Source organism: Dromiciops gliroides, chromosome 4 (genome assembly GCF_019393635.1).
Source record: "Dromiciops gliroides isolate mDroGli1 chromosome 4, mDroGli1.pri, whole genome shotgun sequence".
Classification (NCBI taxonomy): domain Eukaryota; kingdom Metazoa; phylum Chordata; class Mammalia; order Microbiotheria; family Microbiotheriidae; genus Dromiciops; species Dromiciops gliroides.
The window spans coordinates 222,844,743-222,870,029 of NC_057864.1; the positions used below are offsets into that span (position 1 = coordinate 222,844,743).

Sequence of the window (25,287 nt, forward strand, 5' to 3'; positions counted from 1 at the left end):
ATAAGACCAACATTGGCACTGTTAGATATCAGTGTCTGTCTTCTAATTATAACTCTACCTGGATTCTCTTCCATGGGGGCCAGAATTTTCTCATCACTTACCTCTCTTGAAGTGGGTTTTCCTCGAAAGAATTCATGGTTGAGGGAACTATGAGGTGGACTGAAGCGGGATTGCAGGAAGATGCAGCCATTGGCAATGGCCTCTAGAGGAGCAGGGCCTTCATAAGGGAAGCCAAACCCTATGAAGAGCTAGGGGAACAGGTAACAGGACTGTCAGGGCAGAAATTGACTAATAGGTGACACATGTTAGAGAAACAAGACTTTGAGATAAAGGAGCAGGTGTGGGAGGCTTGCAGGGGAAGCTGGGGAAAAAGTAGGAACCGGGAAAGGAATCTAAAATTTCTCTCCCAGAGGCTATCAGATAGTTCCAAGAAGCAATTATTTCTGTAAAGAAATGTGTTCATTCTTCTGTCAAGCTTCAGCCTTAGTTAGGTTAAAATCATAAAGGAATCCCCTTCTGGGTCTCCCCATGGCACAGATTTGTCCATCTGGAAACCCAGATTTCCTTGGTATAGTTCCCAAAGCAGTAAATGCTAACTCTCTGCATACCTGAGGATGTCGGGAGCCAGGAAACCAAGAGCTACTGCCCCTCCAAGAGCAGTAGGTCTCATACCTACCATTCCTTCATCTCAATAAGACTTTGTCCTCTCATACCTAAACCTTCTAAAGCACTTCGTTTTAGAACTCTTGGATGCAAGCACTATATACTGAATTACAGTTAATATGTGTATGTCCTGGTTCCTGATTCTCCCTTCATAAAAAGAGAAGAACCAAAGGAAGTATGGACAGACTTCTTCCAATTAGACTCTATTTGGGGAGAAATAGTAGCTTATAGAAACTTTGTAGATCCTCCAGCCCCTAATATTGGGTTTTTCACACAGTAGGTGCTTAATGAATGTTTCTTAAATGGAATTAAATGGAAAATATCTAGAAGCTAGAACCAGGATCAATTCTTTGTGGAATCCTGTTAGTGAATAGCAGCTAGGCAAGACTTGAACCAAACAGGGAAGGAAATAACACTTTAGCTACTTTTCTGTCACAGTCTTTCTCTTCCCCCCTTAAAGCAGGAGTTCTTAACCTGGGGGTCCATTGGCCTTTAAGGGTAGGGGAGGTATATGAATTAACTAAATTTTTTTTTCATAAATATACCAATATATTCTGAAACTCTACCAATATCATTTTTGATAATAGTACCAATACAGTTGGAAATCAATAGACAGGGTGGGCCAAAAGTCACAAAGAGGTTTCCGTATTTAATGACTCCTTTAGTTTTTGTTTTTAATGTACAATTCCATAACATCATATACAGTATATATAGAAAATTGACATTATGTGTGAAAAATCAAATTTTGTAAATAATGAAAAATAAAGGAAAAAATAATTTAAAAAAAGTTATTAGAACTTTGTGACTTTTGGCCCACCCTGCAGTTGGTTTCCTTTGTGGTCCTATATATTTTATTTCATTCCTATGTATTTATTTTATTCATTTATTTCATTCATTATTCTGAAAAGACATCCATAGGCTTTACTAGACTGCCAAAAGGGTCCTTGACCCAAAAAAAGGATAAGAATCTCTGCCTTAAAGAGTCTGGAGGCCAACCCTCTCCGACACTCCACTCTGTAAACTTCCCTTCCCTTCCCTTCCCTTGTGCCTTGCCTTGCCTTCCCTTGTCCCTTCCCTTGTCCCTTCCCTTCCCTTGCCTTCCCTTGTGCCTTGCCTTCCCTTGTCCCTTTCCTTCCCTTCCCTTCCCTTCTTTGCAATCCCTGCTCTCCTGCCTTCTGCCAGGCCCAAGGGACTATGACACAGAAAGAACTACTAGAAAAGCAAGGGCAGCTATTGAAGAACAGTCTGGAATAGCTTTCACCTTTGCTGCTCAGGACCATCCACTGCCCCCAGCTCGGCCTTAGAAGTAATTCTGTGCCCCTTACCTTGGCTTTTCGCAACAGCTGTTGGAATTCCTGTTGTGGTAGAAGGCCATGGTTCTTCACAAAGGCAGGGACCTCTGGTGGCCGTTGGGTCTCATAGTACACAGTGCCATGGATCTCCATGTATTTGTTCAAGATGCCCAGAAACTTCTCCTTGCCCTGGGAGAGGAAGGGAAGGAATTATCAGATAATGCAGAACCACCCATGAGGTTTTATGGCATAACACTGGATTAGGAGTCAGGAATACATGGAAAAATGAGAAGAACTCTGAACTGGGAGTCAGGGGGCTTGGGCTCTAGTTCAGACTCTGTCATTAGCTTGTTAGTGTGACCTTGGGCAACAACTCCCTCATCTATCAAAATGAGACAGTTGGATTAAGTTGACTCTCAGCTCTATATTCCTGTGGCCCTTGGCTCTGCTTACCTTGTATTTACCTAGGGAAGTGTTACTGAGAAGGGAGAGCAAAAGAGAAGGAAGAACAGCAGTTAAGGACAGATACAGGCCCTAAGCCTTTCATGTTACTAGGCCCCGAGTGGGGAGGGGAGTTCTGACGAGTTCATTCTATCCATCAGCTGTGGCTGGGGTGCAAGTGCTCACATCAGGGAAAGGCAATTTCCGTGGGTGAGGTTTTGGTATTTGGGATATCTTAAGAAGGCATGCCAAGGATCTCATTGCTTATCTATCCATTTTCATTTCAGAAATTATAGACCTAGAGTGGGAGGGAATTTGTGCCCGGGACAACTGTCAAGATAATCTTCACGAGGCACAGGGTGGACCTTGTCACTCCCCCAGTCAAAGTCTTCAGCAGCTCTCTCTTGTTATTAGGACAAAATGCAGACTCTTTAGTCTGACAATTAACACTTTCCATAATATAACAATTTCCACACACTTTTCCAGTCGTATGCCTTTCTATGCCCTTTCTTTGATCCTATATTCCAGTCAAATTGGGCTACTTCCTGTTTCCTAGCTTTTTTCACCTCCCATTTTGGTACAATTGCACAGACTGTCTTCCATGCCTAGAATGTACGGCCTCCTCTTTTCTGTCTCTCAGAATCTTCCTTAATTTAAGGGTCAGCTCAGGTGCCTCCTCCTCCTCCTTGAAGCCTTCCTTGGTCCCCTAAATCAATGCTTTCTCTCTCCCTAAATTACCTTTTATTTATTCATCTGTAAAAGGAGGAGGTCAGACTCTCTGACCGCTCAAGTCTCTTCCAGCTTGGAATCTTATGTTGCTGTGACTGACCATTAGCAGGCCAGGTATTTTTTCAGTAGTGGGGAGACATTTTCCTTATTCTCCCTGCTTTCCTTATAAGCTGACTAGCTGATTCCAGGGATAGAAATGAGACTGTGGAACAGAGAGAAACTAACTGGCTCACACATTTAGATGGAACTGTGGTCCTAGTCTCATTAGTACTGCACTCCCTGCAAGGCAGAAAATCATTGAAAACTGCATTCTTCATTACTAGCCCCATTAAGCTACCACTGGACTGGAGCTGGACTTGTGCTTCCCTTCAGGTACTTAATAACCTTCTCCTCCCCTTCTCAGCCTCTTATGCCCCTCTCTCACCCTTAGTCATGAATCTATCACATGATTCAATTTACTTCTCTGTCTTTCTTTTTGCAGAAAGAACTCTTGTCCTCCTGTAGTTACCAATACTGTAGCAACTTCTCATAAGGTCATTTGCTAACCAACAGTCCTCTGGGTATTTAAAGCTGGTGAAGAGACCCTTCACTTTCTCGACTTCATAATTTCATTTTTCCCAGGGCAGTGTCTTCACAATGTTTTGTAAAACTGGGCTTGCTTGCTTTATTATCCTCTCCACCTTCTTTTGTAGCCTCTAGTGCCCAAATCATTCTTTGTTCTTCAGCAAACATCATTTCGTTTAGAGAAGCAACTATCGGATGTGAGACACAGTCAAAGCTTTTCCCAGACCCAATCCCTCCCCTTTCAATTCCATGAGGGTCATTGAGGTTCTCTACTGAAGCTTTGCTCTTTCCTCTAATACTCCCTTGGCCTCTTGTATGTCACTAATATAGCTTATTCTGTGGCACTTCTTTCACTCTCTGGGTTTAGGACAGTGTCAAACAGTTTCAGGGTCTTGATCCTTTCATAAAAAGGAAGAAAAGGGATCATAGACAGACTTTTCTATCCAGCCATCCTTCTTGCCCTTCTGCTCTTCTCACAAAACTACTTTCCATATCAGTTAAACCCAATCTAGGTAGTTCAGACACCAAGTTTCATTGTTCAAGACACAACAGAAATGAGGAAAAAGAGCAATCAGAAATTGGGGCACCCCACTTGTACCATACCTGCATCTGCAGCATCCCCAAGAGGTTGGCAGAAGAAAAGAAGGGAAAGAGGGAATAAATTAGCATCTCACTCATCAATTCAAACTCCAAGAACAGGATTAATTCCTTGGGTTCATTGGAAGTAGCTCTTGGGACAGGGGCCATTTTTTTCTCCTCATCTGGGTAACCAAACTAGTTGACATGTTTATCCTAAAGATCCCCAGAGAAGGAGAATTTGCAGCTTCCCCTCAGTGGCCAGTTTAGTGTCTCACCCCACAGCCAAATTTCTTTCTGGTGGTTAACCTAAATCCCCTTGTTCTGTCCCTACAAGGGAGGGAAGAATAGCTGGGCATATTCCTCCATCAAATTACTTTTATTTGGGGGAGGGCAATTGGGGTTAAGTGACTTGCCCAGGGTCACACAGCTAGTAAGTGTCAAGTGTCTGAGGCTGGATTTGAACTCAGGTACTCCTGAATCCAAGGCCAGTGCTTTATCCACTGTGCCACCTAGCCGCCCCCCCCCCCATCAAATGACTTTTAAGAATGGCAGGTGGAATAGGATTCAAGGAGAGGTGCTTTTTAAATTGAAAGCAAGGATTTCTTCTGAGGTTCATCTCAAATGTCTCTTGGTCTGAGAGTGAGGGCTGAGTTCTAGAAATGGATGTGCTAAGTTCCCAAGGTCCTTTCCAACTACAATGTTCTGTGAACCTATGTTTATGTGGAAGCTCCTATTCTACCTCAGTGTTGGAAGGGACCTCAGTGGTTATCTACTCTAATCCATACCCTAAAGGGAATCATCTCTACTGCACACTAGAGTATTGCATTCTCTACTTCACTTTGCTTGTAGACCTCAAGTGAGCAGGGAACCCATTACCACTCAGGGCAGTCCACCCTACTTTTGGAACACTCTAAATGTCAGGACATTTTTTCTTGATATTTTTCTTGCCTCTTTGTAACTTTCAACCATGGCTTCTAAATCTGGCCTCTGGGGTCAAGTAAAACAAGTGTATTCCTGTATCCATGTTCCAGATCTTAGACTACTCCAAGACACATCCCTAGAAGTCTTTTCATCTCCAAGCTGCACATTTAGTTGTTTCATCCAATCTTCCTGCAGCATGATCTAGGGACCCTTTCCCACTACTGATGCCCTCCTCTCAATGTTCTCCTTCTGCAGATGTATTGCCTAGAATTTAATACAATTGTCTAGGTGGTCTGATCAGGGCAAAGGATTGATCTAACTATACTGTCATCTAACTCATATCTCTCTGTCATGTTTGTCCACAGGAATATTATGAAGAACTTGTCAAATACTTCACTAAAATCTTTGTCATCTATATCTATAGCATTCCCCTGACCTATCAGTCTAGCAACCCAATCCAAAAAAAAGGAAAAAAAAAAAAAAGAAACAAGGTTAATTTGGTATCACCTGTTCTTGATGGGGTTATGCTAATTCTTTGTAATCATCATTTTCTTTTCTAGATGTTCACTAAACATCATTAATATGTTCTTGAGTACCCTATACATAGCAGGCATTTTAATAAATGTTTGTTCAATCAAATGATGAAAGAGTGTTTTTAATAGCAGATTTTTTGCTGTCCTGAATCTCTCCCTCTCCCACAGCCCCATGATACACATTGCCCACAAGAGACTTTGGCCATATGTGTTAAAGGAGACCTTTTAATGAAAAGCTTCCCAATTCCCTGTGCTTTGAGTTTGAATCCATGTCTGTAAAAAATGTTGGGAGTTTTGATGAGCAGGGCATGGTAGAAGAGAAGTGTAGTCTTGGCTTCAGAAAAGCTTGCAGGGCTCAGCCCTGGCTCTCACCTTCCAGATGCTGGCTTCCTTGCCGTATACCACGGCCATATTGCTGGCTTTGTTGTTCTTTATAAGTTGCTTCTCTGTCGAGTTCAGTTCCTCTGACACAAAGCCCATGAAAGAGTTGTCCGGTGTGTGAGCTGCATGCCAGGAGATGCAGGAAGGATAGGAAGGAAGGAAAGGTCACCCACACATCCAGGGCCTTATTCATTCCCCCCATGTAGGGAGCTTGGTCATGCAGTAATAGGAGTAGGGGTGGCAAGGAGGGAGCAGGCCTAGGGAGGGAGTGGTAATAGAACTCCAAGGTACTCAGTTCCTGCCTCAGGGAGCTCATTTTCATAGACTTTTAGAGTTGGAAGGAAATTTAAAGATTATCTGGTTCAGACTGGTATATGATTACCAATTCTTCCCTCTCCACACCACTGCCTCCTCACCCTCTCCTTCCCCCTCCACATACCTGTAACTCTTTTAGCCAAAGGGAAACAGTTCTGTTACCAGGGTGCTGACAAAACTCAAATAAATTATTAGCCCTGGAAACATTAGTGCTCAAAGAAAGAACTTTCCCTCTGGGCTCAGATTGTTCCACCTGCCTAAACTCAGCCCAACTCCCACCCCCAGACTTGAGCGTCCTCTACAGCCTTTACCTTTAATTCAATAAGCCTCCTCCCACCACCATGCTTTCTCCTCCAATTCTGCTTCCTCTTGTCCTATATTTACATGTCTATATATGGAATCCTCATCTCTGTCCTGAGCTCCAGTCCCAAATCTCCAGCTGCCTGCTGGACAACTCCACTTGAATGCCTTGTGGGCATCTCAAACTCAAGATGTTCAAAACAGAACTCATTATACTTTCTCCCTGATCCACCCTTCCTCCAGACTTCTCCTTGTCTATTGAGTGCACCCCTACCCTCCCAGTCATACAGTTTCATCATCTTGGAGTTTTCTTTGCTTCTTCCTTCTCCTTCCCACTCCATATTCAAACAGTTGCTAAGGTTAGCTGATTCTACTTTCAAAGCAGCTCTTCCACCCACACTTGTCTCTCCACTTAGACAGACTCTCTCAGAGTTTAGTCCCTCTCCAACTCTCAGCTGGACCACCATAATAGTCTCCTAAATATTCTCCCTGCTCCCACTTTTTCTTCTTTAATCCATCTTCATGCAGCTGGATTTTGATCTTCCTAAAACACAGATTTGACTGTCCTTAAAGCCCAGTCCAGCGGTCATTTATTGTCCCTAGGATAAAATACAAAATTCTCAACCTGGTATTTAAATGCCTCTATAATCAGGTTCCCTCCCAGTCCTATTTCAGGTTACTTTCCTTTTATATATCTCTCTATCCCTTCTCCAATCCTGCCAAACTAGTTCTATTTTCGTGACATTGTCTCCCGCTTTGGCACCTCTGCACAGACTGTCCTCCATGTTTGAAATGCAGTCCCTCTTCATCTCTTCATCTTAGAAACTGATCTTCCTTAACATAGCTCCCAAAGCATAGCTCAGTTGGTACTTCCCAAGCAAAGCCTTTCCTGATCTCCTCAGGTGAGTGCTTTGTCTTCCTGAAATTATTTGCTTATTATAGGATAATAGATTTAAACTTGAAAGAGATCCTGGTGGCCATCTAGTCCAATGTTTTCATTTTATAGATTAAGAATAGGGAAGCTAGGGGGCACAGTGGATAGAGCAGTGGCTCTGGAGTCAGGAGGACCAGAGTTCAAATTTGGCCTCAGACATTTACTAGCTTTGTGACTGGGCAAGTCACAACCCCGAGTGCCTCAAAAAAAAGAAAGAAAGAAAGAAAGAAAGAAAGAAAGAAAGAAAGAAAGAAAGAAAGAAAGAAAGAAAGAAAGAAAGAAAGAAAGGAAGGAAGGAAGGAAGGAAGGAAGGAAGGAAGGAAGGAAGGAAGGAAGGAAGGAAGGAAGGAAGGAAAAAGAAAAAAAGGAAAAAGAAAGAAAAAGAAAAAGAAAAAAGAAAAGAAAAAAAGTAAAAACCCCCAACAACTCCATTGCCTGACATTCAAATTCAAAGCCCTCCACAATCTAGCATCACACTACTTTTTCAGCTTTAATTCTCATATGAGAGAATTTGTGTGATGAATTTTCCAAGAAAAGCCTGTAGTTCAAATCCTGGCACTACAGCTTGCTACCTATATGTCTTTAGATAAATCAAATAACTCCTTGGGCCTCAGTGTCTTCATTTGTAGACTAGATGACTGCGAAGTTCCTTTCTAGTTTTGACTCTATGATCTTATTCCCTTCCACACACAGCTGAGCCAAACCCTACTTAACCTTGTAGCTTTTTGCTCCTGTGATTTCCTCACCTTATTTGTCATTCTTTTTGTTCATTGTCCAACGACCTGCTTTGAGTCCAGTTGCCTGAGGTACCATATTAGATTCCTAACTGGTCTCCTTCCTTCTCCCCACCATGCGTCTCCTACACAGCTTACAAAATAATCTTCCTAAGGCACAGGTCTGATCATGGTACTTGTTGATTTAAAAAAAAACCCAAAACTTCAGTGGCTCCCCATTGCCTCTGCTTGGTATTTAAGAACTACCTCTCTGCTATGTTGCTGGATTTATTTTATAATACCACCTATCAATCACTCTTATGTTCCAGTCAAATGAGACTCCTAAATTTCTATTTCCCACCTCCATGCATTTGCACCAGTTGTCCCCCAAGCCTAGAATTAATTTCTTATCTCTGCCTCATAGAAACCTTTTCTTCCTTCAAACCTCAACTCCTGCTACCACTTCTATAAAGCTTTGCCTGAGCTTTCTCCTGGTGGTTAATTTATTTCCTTAATTTTCCTAGTACTATGCTTATATTAATTTATATTTATGTTGTGTCTCCTCACAAGCATGGAAGTTCCTTGGTGGCAAGAACTGTTGATTTTATCTATACCTCTCCAGGCCAGCATAGTGACTTGAACATATTTTGGGAGGGCCAGACTCAATTTCATCAGTTGTTTAAAAATGTGTTTGTTGTATTGGACTCAAATGAAATCTCCCCATCCCTCCTTTATCAGTAGGGACCTGAACATTTTTCTGATAATTTGTCTTCTAACCCTCTAAGATACTTAAACTTATAATATTGTGTATTACAAGTATTACGTTATAAACTCTTTGACATCTTATCTAAACTGTATATATTCCTGGCCTCACACACTTATTAGCACACACTGATCTTAGGCAAGTCACTTAACCCTGTTTGCCTAGGAGGCAGCTAGGTGGTTCAGTGGATAGAGTGCTTGACCTGGAATCAGGAAAACCTGAGTTCAAATCTTGCATTAGACACTTACTAGCTGTATGACCCTGGGCAAGTCATTTAATCTTTGCCTTAATCCACTGGAAAAGAAACTGGCAAATATCTAGCATCTTTCCCAAGAAAACCCCATGGACAGTGTGGTCCATGGGGTCACAAAGATCAGACACAACTGAACAATGACAAAGAAGAGACATCTCCATGTCACATCCTGTAGCTGGGTTGAGCAATGGATAGAGCACTGGACCTGGAGTAAGGAAGATCTGAGTTCAAATCTGGTCTCAGATAATTTCTAGTTGTGTGACCTTGGGCGAATCACTTACCCTCTGTTTGCCTCAGTTTCTTCATCTGTAAAATGGGGATAATAATGGCACCTACCTCCCAGAGTTGTTGTGCGGATCAAATGAGATAATAATTGTAATGCATTTAGCATAGTACCTAGCACATAGTCAGTGGTATATAAATATTAGTTATTATTATAATTATTGTTATTACAGCCCCTTCCCTTCCCAGACTCCAGCAGGAGGGAATTGTCTGGAGGGATATGAAACTGAATTAGCCAGAAAGAGTGAGATGTGGAGGTACTACAGTTAATTAAAAGGGCCCCTGGAGGCAAGGCCAGAAGGGTTAGATCAGGAAAAAAGTATTCAGCTTCCACTGGGAAAATAAATCAATAGTTATTAGTTTGAAAGGGGCTGGGAGCTGCTCAGGATTTTCTTTTTAGACCTTGAGCCTCAGCATGACTGGTTAGAAAGTGTACTGGGCTAGATTTAGAGTCAAAGAATATGAATGAAAATCCAGGCTCTGTCATTCCAGGCTTCTTCTTGTTCAATCGTTCCAGTTGTGTCTGACTCTTCAGGACTCCATGAGGGGTTTTCTGGAGCAGTTCGCCATTGCCTTCTCCAGCTCATTTTACAGATGAGGAAACTGAGGCAAACAGGGTTAAGTGACTTGTCTGGGGTCACAAAACTAGTAAGTATCTGAGATCAGATTCCTGACTTCAAGCCCAGCACTCTGTCCACTGTGCCAGCTAGCTGCCAGTGTCATTTACTACTCTTGGGGGAAAATCAGAAGCACAATCATCTTGGGCGAACTCATTTTCCTCATCTGTAGAATGGGAGGGTTGAACAAAATGACCTCGAAGATCTCAAAGAGGATACAATAATCAAAGATTAAGAGCCAGAAGGAATCTCTGAGGTTCATAGGATTGTGTGTCTAGAGCCACACAGGCTCTCCAAAAGGCATTTCCCTAAAGGGGGTTTTCTGTTTGTAGGATTTGAAACCTGAAGTATTGCAATGCTTCCCTAGCTGAGATTGCTGCCTCTATAATCTTCCCTGTCTGGCTCACCCTGAACACTACCAGGATCATCTTTCTTAAATGCCTCTTTCTTCATTTTCCTCCTCTCAAAAGTCTCAAATCTCCTGATTTATTTGGTCAAATGCCAACTACTTTATTTAATCTTTAAGGTTTTACACTGAGTCTTATCCTCCCTTCACTCCTATCCTCCGCCCTCCACCCTTCTCTCACTAACCTCCTTCCTTATTCATCTTAGCTTTAGCCAAACTAAGCAATTTTCCATCTCAAAGTGGTTGATTTATACCTACTCCCCCCATGCCTGCCCCTCACATATGACCTTTATCCATCCTTTCTGCTTGTTCTCCTTCTTTCTCTCCTTTAAAGTCCTGCTCAAAATTCTCTTCTTCCAAAGAAATCTTCCCTAATTTATTCCTACCCCTTCTTTTACCTCTTTACTTTGAGTACTGGAGTTTGCATTATGCTAATTTTGTACTTGTTTATACAGTAGCTGTTTATTTGGAGCTTCTTTATCAGATAACCTTACCTGGCCAAGAATCCACACATCTGAACATACAAAATATCAGTCTCAAGTATATGTACTTTAGTTAGGCCTTCATTCTGAACCTATTTACTCTTCTTTTAGATACAATTTTTTTTGGGGGGGCAGGGCAATTGCGGTTAAGTGACTTGCCCAGGGTCACACAGCTAGTAAGTATTAAGAGTCTGAGGCTGGATTTGAACTTAGGTACTCCTGAATCCAGGGCCAGTGCTCTATCCACTGCGCCACCTAGCTACCCCTTTTTAGATACAATTCTAACAAGCTTGGTTACCTGAATTAAGGTAGGTACAATAGAAGGGCTAGGTAGGAAGTGGGATAATTGCTTGACTACTCCTTCCAATTTGTAACGATTGGAATGACGCCACCTGCTGGATACTTACTGTAGAAGAGTTCTGCCCATGAAGCGAAGGTCTTTGAGGGCAAGACCAGGCATCAGGAAGTGACGCAGACTAGTGGGAGGAGGAAGGAAGAGACTGGCGCTCAGTCTCGGGCTCTTTCCTGAGGACGCTGGCGGAGAAGGGAGCTAGAAATGTGCTCTCCCTTTAATAGATAGGAATCTAGGCCTTTCTCTCTCTCTTTACCAAATTCTTATTCTCCTTAATAAATGCTTAAAAGTCTAACTCTTGCTAAAGCTTATAATTTATTGGCGACCACTCATTAGATATTTTAGACAGTTTAGCTAGAATTTTAGCCCCTTAACAAATTAGAATGTGGGTTCCTTGAGGACAGGGATGTCTTTATTTTTGACATAGTACTTGGTATATTTGGGAGGGATAGGGTGGAACAGATCTATGATTTCATTCGAGTGGGGAAGTCCCAGTGAAGAAACTCCCTATATCAGTACAGAACAGTTGTCTGGGGCATTAAGTGACTAGGCCAGAGTCCCACAACTGGCATATGTTAGAGACAAGATTTGAACCTGGATCTTCCTGGGGTCAGCTATCTGAAGATTCCATGCGGCAGCTCACTTGATGCATAATAGCTATTTAATAAAGGCTTTGTTGAAGTGGATTGAAATTAAGGTAAGCACTTTGTCAATAGAAGTGATAACAGATAGCTCATGGAAGGAAAAACCCAGAAACACTACTTGTTGTTCAGTTGCATCTAACTGTTCAAGACCCCCTTTTTTTTGGAGGGGTGGGGGTTGGCAAAGATACTAGAATAGTTTGCCATTTATTTCTCCAGCTCATTTTATAGATGAGGAAACTGAGTCAAACAGGGTGAAATGACTTGCCCAGGGTCACTCAGCTAGCAAGTGTCATATGGCTAGTAAGTATCTGAATCCAGATTTTAACTCAGGTCTTCCTGACTCTAGGCCTGGCACTCTATCCACTGTATCACCTAGCTGCCCCAGAAAAGCTACTTAAAGAATTATAAAAACTTGGCTTATTGAGCCATTTTATACAGAGGCACCTGAGAGTATCACTGCAGAGCCCGAATTTCGAATCAGAAGCTAACTAGACACACACATGTGAAGTTAATTAGATAGAATTCTTCTATTCATATTTCTAAACACAAATCATTTCCTTTCTCTGAACTTCAATTTCTTTATCCACTGTAAGATGATCATAAAATAGTTGCCCTTTCTATCTTGTGGGTCTGTTTTGAGGATGTTTTCCACTTATTAAAATGCTACATAAATGTCAGGCATTATTACAAAATAATATAAAAACTAATGGCGTAGCTATATAGTGCAATGGATAGAGTACCAGCTCTGGAGTCAGGAAGACATGATTTCAAATCTGGATTCAGATACTTACTAGCCATGTGACCCTGGGCAAGTCATTTAACCTTGATTGTCTCCAAAAACAAAAACAAACAAACAAACAAAACCCTAATGTCTGTAATAATGCCTGTGAGTTATCAAGGAGTCAATATCCTATGTTTAGAAAGTTGCCCAGAATGAAATAACCAGCCAGGAGGAAGGAGAGGTGGCATTTGAACCCTGGTCAACAGCCAGCTTTCTATCCACTGCAACATAGCCACATCACTCATTGCTTTATGCAAATAGCTAGGGCTAGAAATTGCAGGAAATGTACAACCTACAATAGTTATAATAGTTTTCCTCAATCCAGGAATTACAGATATCAACAAATTCATAGGTCAACCTTCCACAGCCTCTGTTTAAGAAGGCAGAATAGTCTAGAGCCTAGTTTAGAAAGATTGTTATCAAATAGGAATCTTCCAGCTTTTGGGGTTTTTTTTTTTTTTTTTGGTGTGTTTTTTTGAGGCAGTTGGGGTTAAGTGACTTGCCCAAGGTCACATAGCTACTAAGTGTCTGAGGCCAGATTTGAACTCAGGTCCTCCTGATTCCAGAGTGGTGCTCTATCCACTGTACCACCTAGTTGCCCCTTCAGCTTTGAGTTTTGAAGAGATTTACTGCAGTTATTTGGAAAATTATCTTCTATGGAATGGCTTCCTCCTCCAGAGATAGTAGATGAATGAGGTATTTCTGTATGTTGTTTTATGAAACAATGTAGTAAAAGGAGGGAGTTCGGAAGTCAAGACAAACAGATACTAATTTAGGTGTGACTAGTTACTACGAGTTGTTGGGAAAGTCCTTTGGTCCTCAGTTTCCTCTTCTGTAAAATGAGGGATTTGGGCTAAACAATCCTTAAGATCCCATATTATTCTAAATCTTATGATCTTGGGCAAATATCTCAGAACTTTGGTTTGCTCCTCTGTGAAACAAGAGTTTGGATTAAATGATTTCCAAGGTTCCTTCCAGGTCTAAAATTCTTTGGTGTCTCCAAAAGAAGCTTCCCCTCTTTAGTCCCTATTTCTTAGATTCTGACAGGGGCTTCTTCTGTGGCTATATCTTCCCTTCTGAAGCTTACCCTGCAACCTGTGACCTCTGATAAGGGGTAGCAATTCTCAGAGAAACAGAGTAAGGTACTTAACAAATGCTTATTCCTGGTATAGAGTAGGTGCTTAATAAATGCTTTCCTTCCCCCTTCAGAAAAGGTGGAGGCCTGGGGGAGAACCACCTCACTGTCACCCTCTTCCTTTCTTTTCTGGGATAGAGAAGAGAGATGAGATTCCAGATGAACCACATAATAACACTCAGCACTCATGACAAGGCCCTGCCCCTCACCAGTCCCACATGGAGGGCCACTCACGGAACATCGTCATGAACTGCTTTGGGTTGAAATTCCAGTAACCCCAGTTGGTTCGGTAACCGTGCAGAGTGGCATACTCCTCGTGGTTGTAGGCAGGTTCTGTCCCAAAGGTGTCAATGACCCGGAATCGACACCTGTTAGAAAAAGATAAGGGTAACAGGTTAATAATCTACTCATTTCTATGTCTAAGCAGAACCTACGTGTCATGGAAATCTTTCTAGAGCTTTGCCTCTTGGAAAGTCCTGAGCTTCTTACATCCTGAAGCTGTACCTGGCCTTCTCAGTGCGGTGTTCTCTCAGGTAGAAAAGAAAATTCAGGGAAATTGAAAAGTCTAGTTTTTGGAAAAGCAAAAGATAGAACAGTTCCGGAATCTACTCTCAAAAATCTCTCTGCCACTTCCATTCTAGACAAGATCTCACCTAACTTTGTTAGTTTTCTACCACCTTCATCTTTGTCTGACTGCCCATTCAGATGTGTCTCATCTTGATGGCCCAGAGCAACCTTCGCTATGAAGGATCCCACATTAATAGTAAAGGTTCTGACTGTAGCCCCAAATATCACACGGCTACATCTAGACACAGGCACACAATGACAGTTCCCTCCCCTTTCCCTAATCTGAGTCGAGTAAACCCAAAGGGAGGGAGGAGATGGACTCAGCATTTGTTCCTCCAGAAATAGAAAAAAAGTCATTAAGCTTCAGACTTTTCCCAAAAGGAGTGTCATCTCCCTTCTCAGAGATCCAGGCTGCTCCAAGGTGCTTGTTCCTCACACCAAAAAAAAAAAAAAAATGTTGAAGTTGGCATTATTCCCACTGTGAGAGATTGAGGTTGGGTGGGGGTGCAAAAGAGCAGAATGAACTCAGCACATTCATTTTTAATAAAAGCAATAATGCAGCTTGTCATTTTTTACTCTAATAAAATCATGCGGGATAGTCAATGGGATTAGAGAAAATGTAATAAATAGCAGGACGATCTGTGCTAAATTTAATTCTATATTTTGCTGGCTGTGGATATAGCAGGAAGCAAAGCCATTTGTCTTTTCCAGGACTGAAAGGGAGGTGGGGGATGTGAAGGTGGAACTTAGATGGGGGTGAGGGAAGGAGCTGCTGGCGTGAAAGAGACCCGCAGAGGCCTGAGAGCCTCTGTTGACTGTCCTAGATTCTCACTACCCTCCCTGATTCTCTTTCCCCCATCACCACCCTCCTCATCAGTGCTCTGCCAGTCCAACATCATTTTCCCAGCCATGCCCTCCAAATGGAAACAGGTAAGAGTAGGAACACTGACTTGGTAGTTTATAAATTGTCAAAGGACCTGAGCATAGTCAGAACTAGGCTTTGTCCAGGCAGCCTGGGAAAGGAGGGAAAAGAGAACAGAGAAACTTTTGTACACCTCTCATTTGCACTCATGTGGTAGGGCAGGCAGGGGTAAGGAGCGGTGGTGGTGGTGGTGGTGGTGGTGGTGGTGGTGGTGGTGGTGGTGGTGGTGGTGGTGGTGGTGGTGGTGGTGGTGGTGGTGGTGGTGGTGGTGGTGGTGGTGGTGGTGGTGGTGGTGGTGGTGGTGGTGGTGGTGGTGAGAGTCTGTTTCTGTTCTAGTCTGGTTAGGAGGTTGATGATCCAAGAACCAATGATGGTTGAATTGGATTGAATTTATACACCTGTGTCCCCTCCAGCATTAACCTCCTGCTGTACTGACAGATTTCCTCTTCCTACTAGAGTAGCTCATCAGAACAATCAGTGTAATAGGGGAAATGTGGGAGAGGGAAGGAGGAGATCTATTCTCAGGCAGATAGGACATGGCATTAGAAAAAAAGTTATGTGTCATGTTAGAAGAGGCCAAAGGGCACCAAAGGTACCTACCAACTTTAATGAAACTGGAACAAGGAATTCTTGGGAGGCATCCTGAAAAACTTAAATGACTTTCAGTTTCTTTTTTTATTTTAAAATGAAAAAGGGATACTGATCTCATTTCTCAAATAAGCAATAACTTCCTAAATGGGCCCAACCACATTTAATAACCCTAGTACTCCTATAACATGCAAAACACACCCTGGAACCACTTGCTAAAAAAAAACAAGCACCCCCCTCCCCCAAACAATGTTGGAGGTCAATCTTTTTTTTTTTTTTTTAGTGAGGCAATTGGGGTTAAGTGACTTGCCCAGGGTCACACAGCTAGTAAGTGTTAAGTGTCTGAGGCCGGATTTGAAATCAGGTACTCCTGACTCCAGGGCCAGTGCACTATCCACTGTGCCATCTAGCTGCCCTGGAGGTCAATTTTAAAAGGAGGAACTAGAACCAGAGGGTGTTTCCTTCTGAAATCTGTAGACCCAGAGTTACAGTAATGAGTGAAGTCCTAGATTTGAGAACCCTTAGGGATCTCATCCACATGTTGCCCTCTACACCCCTCCCCCCCCCCCACCTCTGGCCCAACATCTGCCTCTCACCTGTATTTCTTGAAGGAGAGTCCCATGTGTTGTTTCATTTGCTGCAGGCCATGGTAGTCAGTATAGATGAGATCAAAGGGCAAGGGCACGGTGAGTGGACAGCTTCCCCGGCCTGGCGGCACCCCTAAGTTACTGAGAAAGGAGCCCTTCAGAATTTGGGCCAACCAGGCACCCAAGAAAGGGCAATCCTGTTGCCCCAACCAAGTCTAGTTTATTAATAACAATAAAAAGAATAGTTCTCCAATTTATTAAACTCATTTAATATAACTTCATTCAAAAAGTATTTATTAAGTATCTAGTATGTTCCACAAACTGTACTAGGTTATAGTAAAGACAAAAAAGACCCCCAAACAACCATTCCCTCTCCCCAAAATGTTTATATTCAACCAGAGAAGGAGAAAGGAGGGAGAAGAAATTATGTACAGAAAATTAACTACAGAATATATTCAAAGTACATGTAAGATGATTTCAGTGGATACTAGTAACTGGGGAGAATTAAGATATTTTTCATTACTGAACATGAACTGAACTTCGAAGGAACCTAGGGATTCTAAGAGGCAGAGGTGAGGGGGGGTCAGCATTCCAGGCAAGGGGGATAGCTTGTGCAAAGGTGTAGAGATGGGAAATGGAATATTATATGAGGAATAGCAAGTAAGTAGATCAGTTTGGCTAGAGTATGTGAAGAGGTCTAAAATATAATGCCTGGAAAGGTAGCCTGGAGCCAGACTTTGAAGGGCTTTGAATGCCAAACATTATATTTGATTTATCGTGCTGAGGTGCAAGGAACCATCCCAGTGGAGTAGATGAGTGATTTGTCTACCATTGAAATAACTTCCCACAGTAAACTTCATGGGTCTATTAACTGTTCATTTAGTTGAACTTAGGTTAAAGATTTTGAAGGGAAGAAAGTAAGACTCGAGCAAGTATGTTGGCCCAGTAAAAAAGAGACTAGACATGTCTTGAAGATAGAGAATAGGTTTGGGGAGATGGTACAAGCACAAGGAAAAGATGGAAAGGTAGGAATTTATGGTCAGATAGAAGAATTTCAGTGTTCGTAGGATCATAGATTTAGAGCTGGAAGGAACCTTTGAAGCCCTGAGAAGTAGTGACTTCCCCAAGGTCACGCAAATAGTAAGTAGTGTGGAAACATATTAAAAGCCTCCTTTTTTAAGTTAACCTGGAAGGTTAAGAAATTATATTTCTCTAGTTAAAAAACAAAACAAAACAAAACAAAAAACACCTTTCCAGATTTTCTTGTTTGAAAGTGGGAATAGATTGAGGACAAAAAGATCTTTTATCAGGAAAGGGATTAAGGGTAAAGACCATCCTTTTAACAGTTCTTGTTAAGAAGATTGCCTTCCCACTGCTGAAGTGATTGGGTTATAGCCCCATCTAAGGGTACTTCACCCCCTGAAGGTATTAGCCTTGGACACACCAAAGAGAAGTGTCCTTTTTATTATTCGGAAGAGATTCTTTTTTTTGGTGAGGCAATTGGGGTTAAGTGACTTGCCCAGGGTCACACAGCTAGTAAGTGTTAAGTGTCTGAGGCCAGATTTGAACTCAGGTCCTTCTGAATCCAGGGCCGGTGCTCTATCCACTGCACCACCTAGCTGCCCTATCAGAAGAGATTCCTGATATTTGTCTCTGGGAAGAGTGCTGTGGATTCCTTGACAGGAGTGGTCTAGGAAGGAATAGGATGGCGACTGTTGCTCATGTATTTTGGAAAATTAACCCCACAGCTATATGAGTTTTTTCCTCATTAAAGATTCTTATAAATGCTACTTCAAATCATCTTGGGGCAAAGAATTATGTATGAGGCATAGGGAAAGTATGCCAATTTGGACATCTCTCTTTCTCTAATCCCACTCCCCCCTCTCTGTCTCTGTCTCTTCCCTAAGCCAGAAATGGGGGCCATTGCCAGATGTCTTGACTAATATCTTGCCACTGGACTCCAATTATTCTGCAGGAGAGAGTGAGGCTGGTAACTTTGCTCATCTATGCCTCACTTAAACCCAATTTAAGACAAGTAAGTCAAGACATCACCCTCCTGATGTCATTGGTCCTCTTTGAAAAACAAAGGATGAATAAGAACAAGCCAGAAATGACTTAGATACTAGATTAAATTGTTCATAGCAAACTTGTGACTAAAATGCAGAGTGCAGCACTAATATTTTGTCTTTGACAGTAGCAGAACCAGGAGCTCTAGCTCCAAGTCCATCATATTTTTTGTTGTGTCATACTGTGGAGTTGACACATTTGTGAATAATGAAATCAAGAGTATGACCATTCCCATGGGTTGCTGAAGTGAAGGTGCAAATCATGAGATCCAAGAAAGAACTAGGAAGCGAGGATGTCTGGGAGGAGGTCAACATGTAAGTAGAAGTCCATAAGAAGAAGCTGAAGGGTTGGGGTGGAAACTGGGTCAGGTATTGAACTTACATATCTACTAATTATAGTGACAGTATTGGAGGGGTCAGCTAGGTGTTGCAGTGGATAGATCACCTCTCTGGAGTCAGGAGGACCTGAGTTAAAAATCTGGCCTCAGACATTTACTAGTTGTGTGCCCTTGGGCATGTCACCTAACCCTGTCCCCAAATTTAAAAAAGAAAAGACAAGACAATATCAGAAAGTCCCAAATTTCCAAATATTCCAAGATGGCTTAAGTTCCATTTCCCCTCTTCCCTTCCAACCCCTGTATTACAAATATGGGATTGGTTTTCTAAGTCTCAGAAACCGACTCTTATCAGCCTCCCATAACAGTGAATAGCAACCTGGTGAAGAAAGCCAATTTTCACATGGAGAGAAGAAACCAAAAGCTCAGTTTAGCTCCTGCTTGCTTCCTTACCTCATCTTTACAAACACACTCAGGAAGCAGGAGCTTAGCTTCTCACTATAGGATGAGCTACCTCCATCCACAATCCTATATGTATAAGTTAGTGGAGTCTGAAGCTATTTCCTTTGAAATGAGATCACACAGATTAGATGCTTTCCCCTACTCTTCCTCCCTCTTCCCTCCTCTACTCACCATATCCCAGCACACAAATAGAATCACTTTGGTGGGGAAGAAGAGTCATTACTTCTAATCTAGACTCAGCTTGGCTCCAGTCTATCCTTCCAGAATTAATTCACATCACTTCTCTTCATAAACACTGTATTTCAGCCAAACTGGCTTACTTGTTTTTCTCTTCTTTTTCCTTCCCTTTCCCCTTTCCCCTTTCCCCTTTTTCCCTTTTCTCTTTTCCCTCTTTTCTGTTTTTCCTTTCCTCTCCTCTCCTCTCCTCTCCTCTCCTCTCCTCTCCTCTCCTTTCCTTTCCTTTCCTTCCTGCCTTCCTACCTGCCTTCTTGCATTCCTTCCACTTTTTTTGAGGCAATTGAGGTTGTGACTTGCCCAGCATCCTCCTGACTCCAAAACCTGTGCTCTATTCACTACACTACCTAGCTGTCCCCCCTACTTGCTTTTCAAAAGTCACCCATTATTCCTATTTCCTCCCCTTCTATATACTTTTCAACCCCTTACAATCAGGCTTTGACCCCATTCTATTACTGAAACTTGCCTGTCCAAGGGTATCAATATCCAATTTCTCTACCTGCTTTGCCAGCAAATCACTCTGGCCTCCCTTTCCTCTCTTCAAACGCTTAATTGCTAGTCATCAACAAATGTTTATAAAGCACCTATTATGTACCAGACACTGCACTAAGCAGTAGAGATACAGAGAAAGGCAAAACCAGTCCCTGTCCTCTAGGAGCTCAGTCTAATGGGTAAAACAACATGCAAACAACTATGTACAAACAAGACATACACAGGATAAATTGGAAATAATCTCGGAGGCAAAGATTTCTCATAAGGAAAAGATTTCTTGCAGAAGGTAAGAATTTAGCTGACACTTAAAGAGAAGGCAGGGGAGGCAGATAAGGATGGAAAGAATTCCAGGCATGGGGGACAATCAGTGAAAACCCACGAAGTAAGAACATGGAGTGTCTTGTTTGAGGCATAGCAGGGAGACCAACGTTACTAGACCTTAGAGTTCATGGAGAGGGGAAAGGTAGAAGACTGGAAACACAGGAATAGGTCAGGTTATAAAGGGTCTTAAAACACAAAGTATTTTATATTTGATCCTGGAGGTAATACGGAGTCATTGGGATTTTTTTTTTTTAATGGAGGGGTGATATAGTCAGACCTGTACTGTAGGAAGATCTGAGTGAAAGATGGACTGGAGTGGGTAGAAGTTTGAGGCAGAAAAACCAGCCAGAATGTTGTTGTAATATTCCAGGTGTGAGGTCATGAGAGTCTGCACCAAGGTGGTACCAGGGAGAATGCCAGGAGAGAGGAGTGAGTGTGTGTGGTACACACAAACACATAAAAGAGAGATGTTATGAAGCTATATGAGAGGAATTGGCAACAGAGTTGGGTATGATGCAAAGATTGAGAACCTGAGTGATTGGGAAAATGGCGGTAATATCCTATGGATTATAATAAGGGGAATAGGAAGAGAGGAAAGTTTGCAGGAGAAAGATTAAGTACAGTTTTAGGCATATTGAGTTTAAGATATCTATGGGACATCCAGTTTGAGATGTCTAATAGGCAGTTGGAGATGTGAGACTGAAAGTCAGGAGAGAGGTTAAGGCTGGATAAATAGATCTGCATAGAGATGATAATTGAATCATGGGAGTTGATGAGATCAGCTAGGTGGCAGCTGGGTGTGGTGCAGTGAATAAAGCACAGGCACTGGATTCAAGAGGACTCGAGTTCAAATCCAGCCTCAGACACTTGACACTTATTAGCTGTGTGACCCTGGGCAAGTCATTTAACCCTCATTGCCACCCCCCCCCAAAAAAAACCCCCAAACAAACATATGAACCAAAACAAAAACAATAAAAAGGGCTATATAGAGGGGTCAAGAAGAAACAGGACTGAGAAAAGAACCCTTAACGATTGCCTTTAGTTAATACTCATCCTTTTTGACCTTGCTGCCTCTTTTGACACAGTTGATCACCCCCATTTTTGGATACTCTCTCCTCCATCAGCTTCTGTGACACTCCCTTCTCCTAGTTTTCCTCTTAGCTCTCTGACCAGTCCTTCTATCCCCTTTGTTAGATCATCCTCTACATTATTCTCCTTTAATGTAAGTGTCCCTAAAGCTCTGTCCTACACTATTCTTTTCTTTCTCTACATGCTCTATTTTGTTAATCACATTTGCTCCTATGGGTTTAATTATCATCTCTATGCAGATGACTATAAAATCCATAAATAAACACCTAATCTTTCTCTTTGACTCCAGGCCCATCGCACTAACTGCAAGACATTTTCAGCGGCATATCCCAAAGGCTTCTCAAACTCAACATGTTCAAAACAAAACAAATTTTCTTTCCACCCTAAACCCAATACTCTTCCAAACTTCCCATAAGTCTATTAAGGTCACTGTCATCCTTTAAGTCCCATAGGTTTGAAGCCTCTGAGTCATCTTTCTCTTATCTTCCATATCCAGTCCATAACCAAGGCCTATCAGTGCTATTATCTCTAGAATTTACCTCCTTCTCTCTACTTGCAGGTCTAAAAGACTTCCCCTCCCAGACTGATTCTTTTATGAAGGCAAACTAGGTAATTTTTTGCCTCAATTCTTACCTAGCCTTTAATTGCTGAATGGGCTTTGCCTCAGACAAACTGAGACGTGGGAAAGAACTTGGTTTAGAAAGGCGAAGTTCTCCCGCTGTATCTGGGGCCATCGCTGATCATCCTGACCTGTATCTTGCCACTGGACTATGATGACTGTAGAGGAGAGAGTGAGACTGATGACTTTACACAGCCCTGTATCACTTAATTCCAAGTCACTTGCAAATCAAGATATCACCTTCCTGATGTCATTGGTCCTTTCCCAGAACAAGGGACAAACAACAACAACAACAAACAAACAATTCCAACCTAGTTTAGGCCCTTCTTAGCTCTCACTTGGACTATTGTAAGACTTTCCTGGTTGGTCTCCTTACTTTCATTGTCTCCCTTTTCCAGTTCATTATTCACACTACTGACAAATCATCTTCCTAATGTTCAGATCTGACCACATCCTGCCCTTTGCTCAAGACTCCCCAGTGGCTCCTTAGTCCCTCTGGGATGAAGAACTCCTGCCGTTTTAGTATTTATAACCCTTTACATTTTGACTCTAGAGTGCTTTTCCAGACTTGTTACACATTACTCCCCTTTAGGCACCCCATGTTCCAACCAAATTGGCCTACTTGCTCTTCTTCCCAACCTCACATTCCATTCCCCCATTACCCTTTGGCAGCAGAGGGTCCAGAATGCTTGGAATACACTCTCTCCTCACCTCTGCCTTTTAGAATTCTTAGCCTTCTTCAAGATCAGATGCCATCTCCTCTGGAAAGACTTTCTTCATTCCCCTAGTGGTTAATCTCCTCTCTTCTTCATTAACTTATTTTCTATTTAGTCATTATATATATATATATATATATATATATATATATGTATGTATAATACATATATGTACATATAATATATATATGTATATATAATATACCTCAGTAGTAGAATGTAATTTGCTTGAGGGCAGGGATGGTTTTTCACTTTGTCTTTGGAATCCCTGCGCCTAATAGCTGATATTTAAAGAGTGCTTTGAAAAGTGCTTTATGTGCATTAGCTCTTTTGGTCTAAACAAAAACTGTGTTATTACTACCTCCAATTTATAGATGAAGAAGTTGAGGCTCAAATTGTTGACTTGCCCAGGGTCTGACATGGTGTTGTGCCTGGTATGTTGTAGCTAGGTGGCACAGTGGGTAGAGCACTGGACCTGGAATCAGGAAGTCCTGAGTTCAAATCCAGTCTCAGATACTTACTAGCTATGTGATCCTGGGTTAAGTCAATTAACTGCTTTCTGCCTCAGTTTCCTCATCTGTAAAATGAGGTAACAATGACACCTACATACCAGGGTTGTTATGAGTATCAAATAAGATAATATTTCTAAGGGTCTTTGTAAACCCTAAAGCCCTATATAAATGCTAGTTAGTATTTATTATTATTATAGTTATATTATTGTCATCATAAATACATGTGGCATTAATTAATGGATTTGGGTACAAACATTAACAGAGATAGGGAAAGGCTTTTAGAAACCACCAAAGATACCTACTGTACATCTCAGTTTACTCATCTGTAAAATGAGCTCTATGATCCTATGCATTCCACCCCAGTAGGAATCACACCTATATGTTCCTGCTATCATCTTATACTGCTTCCTAGACATCTCAACCCTAGGCCTCAATGAGGGTGGGGGTGGGTGGGAGGAGCCTCATGGGAACTTTCAGACTCAGCCCCTAAGAGGGGAGAGGTTTAGAGGAAGGATAGTGTTAATTGATATTTAGTATAATGTAGTATCAAGGAAAAAACATTGGTGAGAGAGATCTAGATTTTGATCCTGTCTCCACATACTAGGCTATGTGAGCTTGGACTAGTAATTTCCTCATTTCTTTGTCTGAAATAAGGAGATTAGACCAGATGCTTCTAAAAGATATGAGATCCTTTGTAAATGATGGGCATAACTCCCTAATTCCCTGCTACTACCCATCCTTTCAGCTTTTACTCCATCATTCTCAGTCTTCAAGAGCAGTGTTACCTTGTAACACCCTATCATTCATGTAATTTTACAACTTCTCCCCTTCTCTGATTCAAATAACCCCCAAAAGTTCTGACACATGGTAGATGAGTAAATGTTTGTTGACCAATTGATCCATAATGTGACATTTTTATTAATAAGATGGCAGGTTATTAATAAAAGGATGGTCCATGACCATCTCTCTCAGACCAAAGACCCCTAATGGTGGTGAGGTCACAGATTATATGCCCTTCAAAGAGGAGGTATTCCTGAGGGATGCCTAATCACCTATGATTGGTCAACTTAATTTGGAGGTAGACTCTAGTAAAATGAAGGGCTAATGACAGATCCCTATACTTGGGCTAACTAATCAAAGAATGCATATCCTCTTTCAAAAGATAAGCTAATGGCAAAGAATTGGAAATCAAGGGGATGCCCACCAATTGGGGAATGGCTGAACAAGTTGTGGCATATGAATGTAATGTAATACTATTGCTATAAGAAATGATGAGGGGGCAGCTAGGTGGCACAGTGGATAGAACACTGGTCCTGGATTCAGGAGGATTCAAATCCAGCCTCAGACACTTAACACTTCCTAGCTGTGTGACCCTGGGCAAGTCACTTAACCCCAATTGCCTCACCAAAAAAAAAAAAAGGAAAAAAAAGAAATGATGAGCAGGCAGATTTCAGAACAAAATGGAAAGACTTACATGAACTGATGCTGAGTGAAGCAATCAGAACCAAGAGAACATTATACACAGTAATAACAATATATTGCGATGATCAACTGTGATAGACTTAGCTCTTCTCAGCAATACAATTTCCAGTTGTATCCAATACAATTTCAAAAGAATCATGATGGAAGTTGCTGTTCACATCCAGAAAAAGAACTATGGAGTCTGAATGAAGATCAAAGCATACTATTTTCACTTT

At 41.8% G+C, this 25,287-nt stretch overlaps 1 protein-coding gene across 5 annotated transcripts in view; it reads right to left on the reverse strand.

Moving 5' to 3' along the window:
* MGAT5B (alpha-1,6-mannosylglycoprotein 6-beta-N-acetylglucosaminyltransferase B) overlaps positions 1-25,287 on the reverse strand; it is a 135,561-nt gene that overhangs the window by 16,274 nt on the left and 94,000 nt on the right. For 4 of the 5 annotated variants that reach the window (XM_044004535.1, XM_044004537.1, XM_044004533.1 and 1 more), the window contains exons 9-14: positions 16,754-16,885; positions 14,315-14,448; positions 6,095-6,225; positions 4,293-4,298; positions 1,989-2,144; positions 102-248 (exon numbers count right to left, since the gene is read on the reverse strand). In XM_044004535.1, coding sequence (XP_043860470.1) covers positions 102-248; positions 1,989-2,144; positions 4,293-4,298; positions 6,095-6,225; positions 14,315-14,448; positions 16,754-16,885 — 706 coding nt within the window. The remainder of the gene's footprint in view (positions 1-101; positions 249-1,988; positions 2,145-4,292; positions 4,299-6,094; positions 6,226-14,314; positions 14,449-16,753; positions 16,886-25,287) is intronic. The other variant, XM_044004534.1, reaches the window with a different exon arrangement.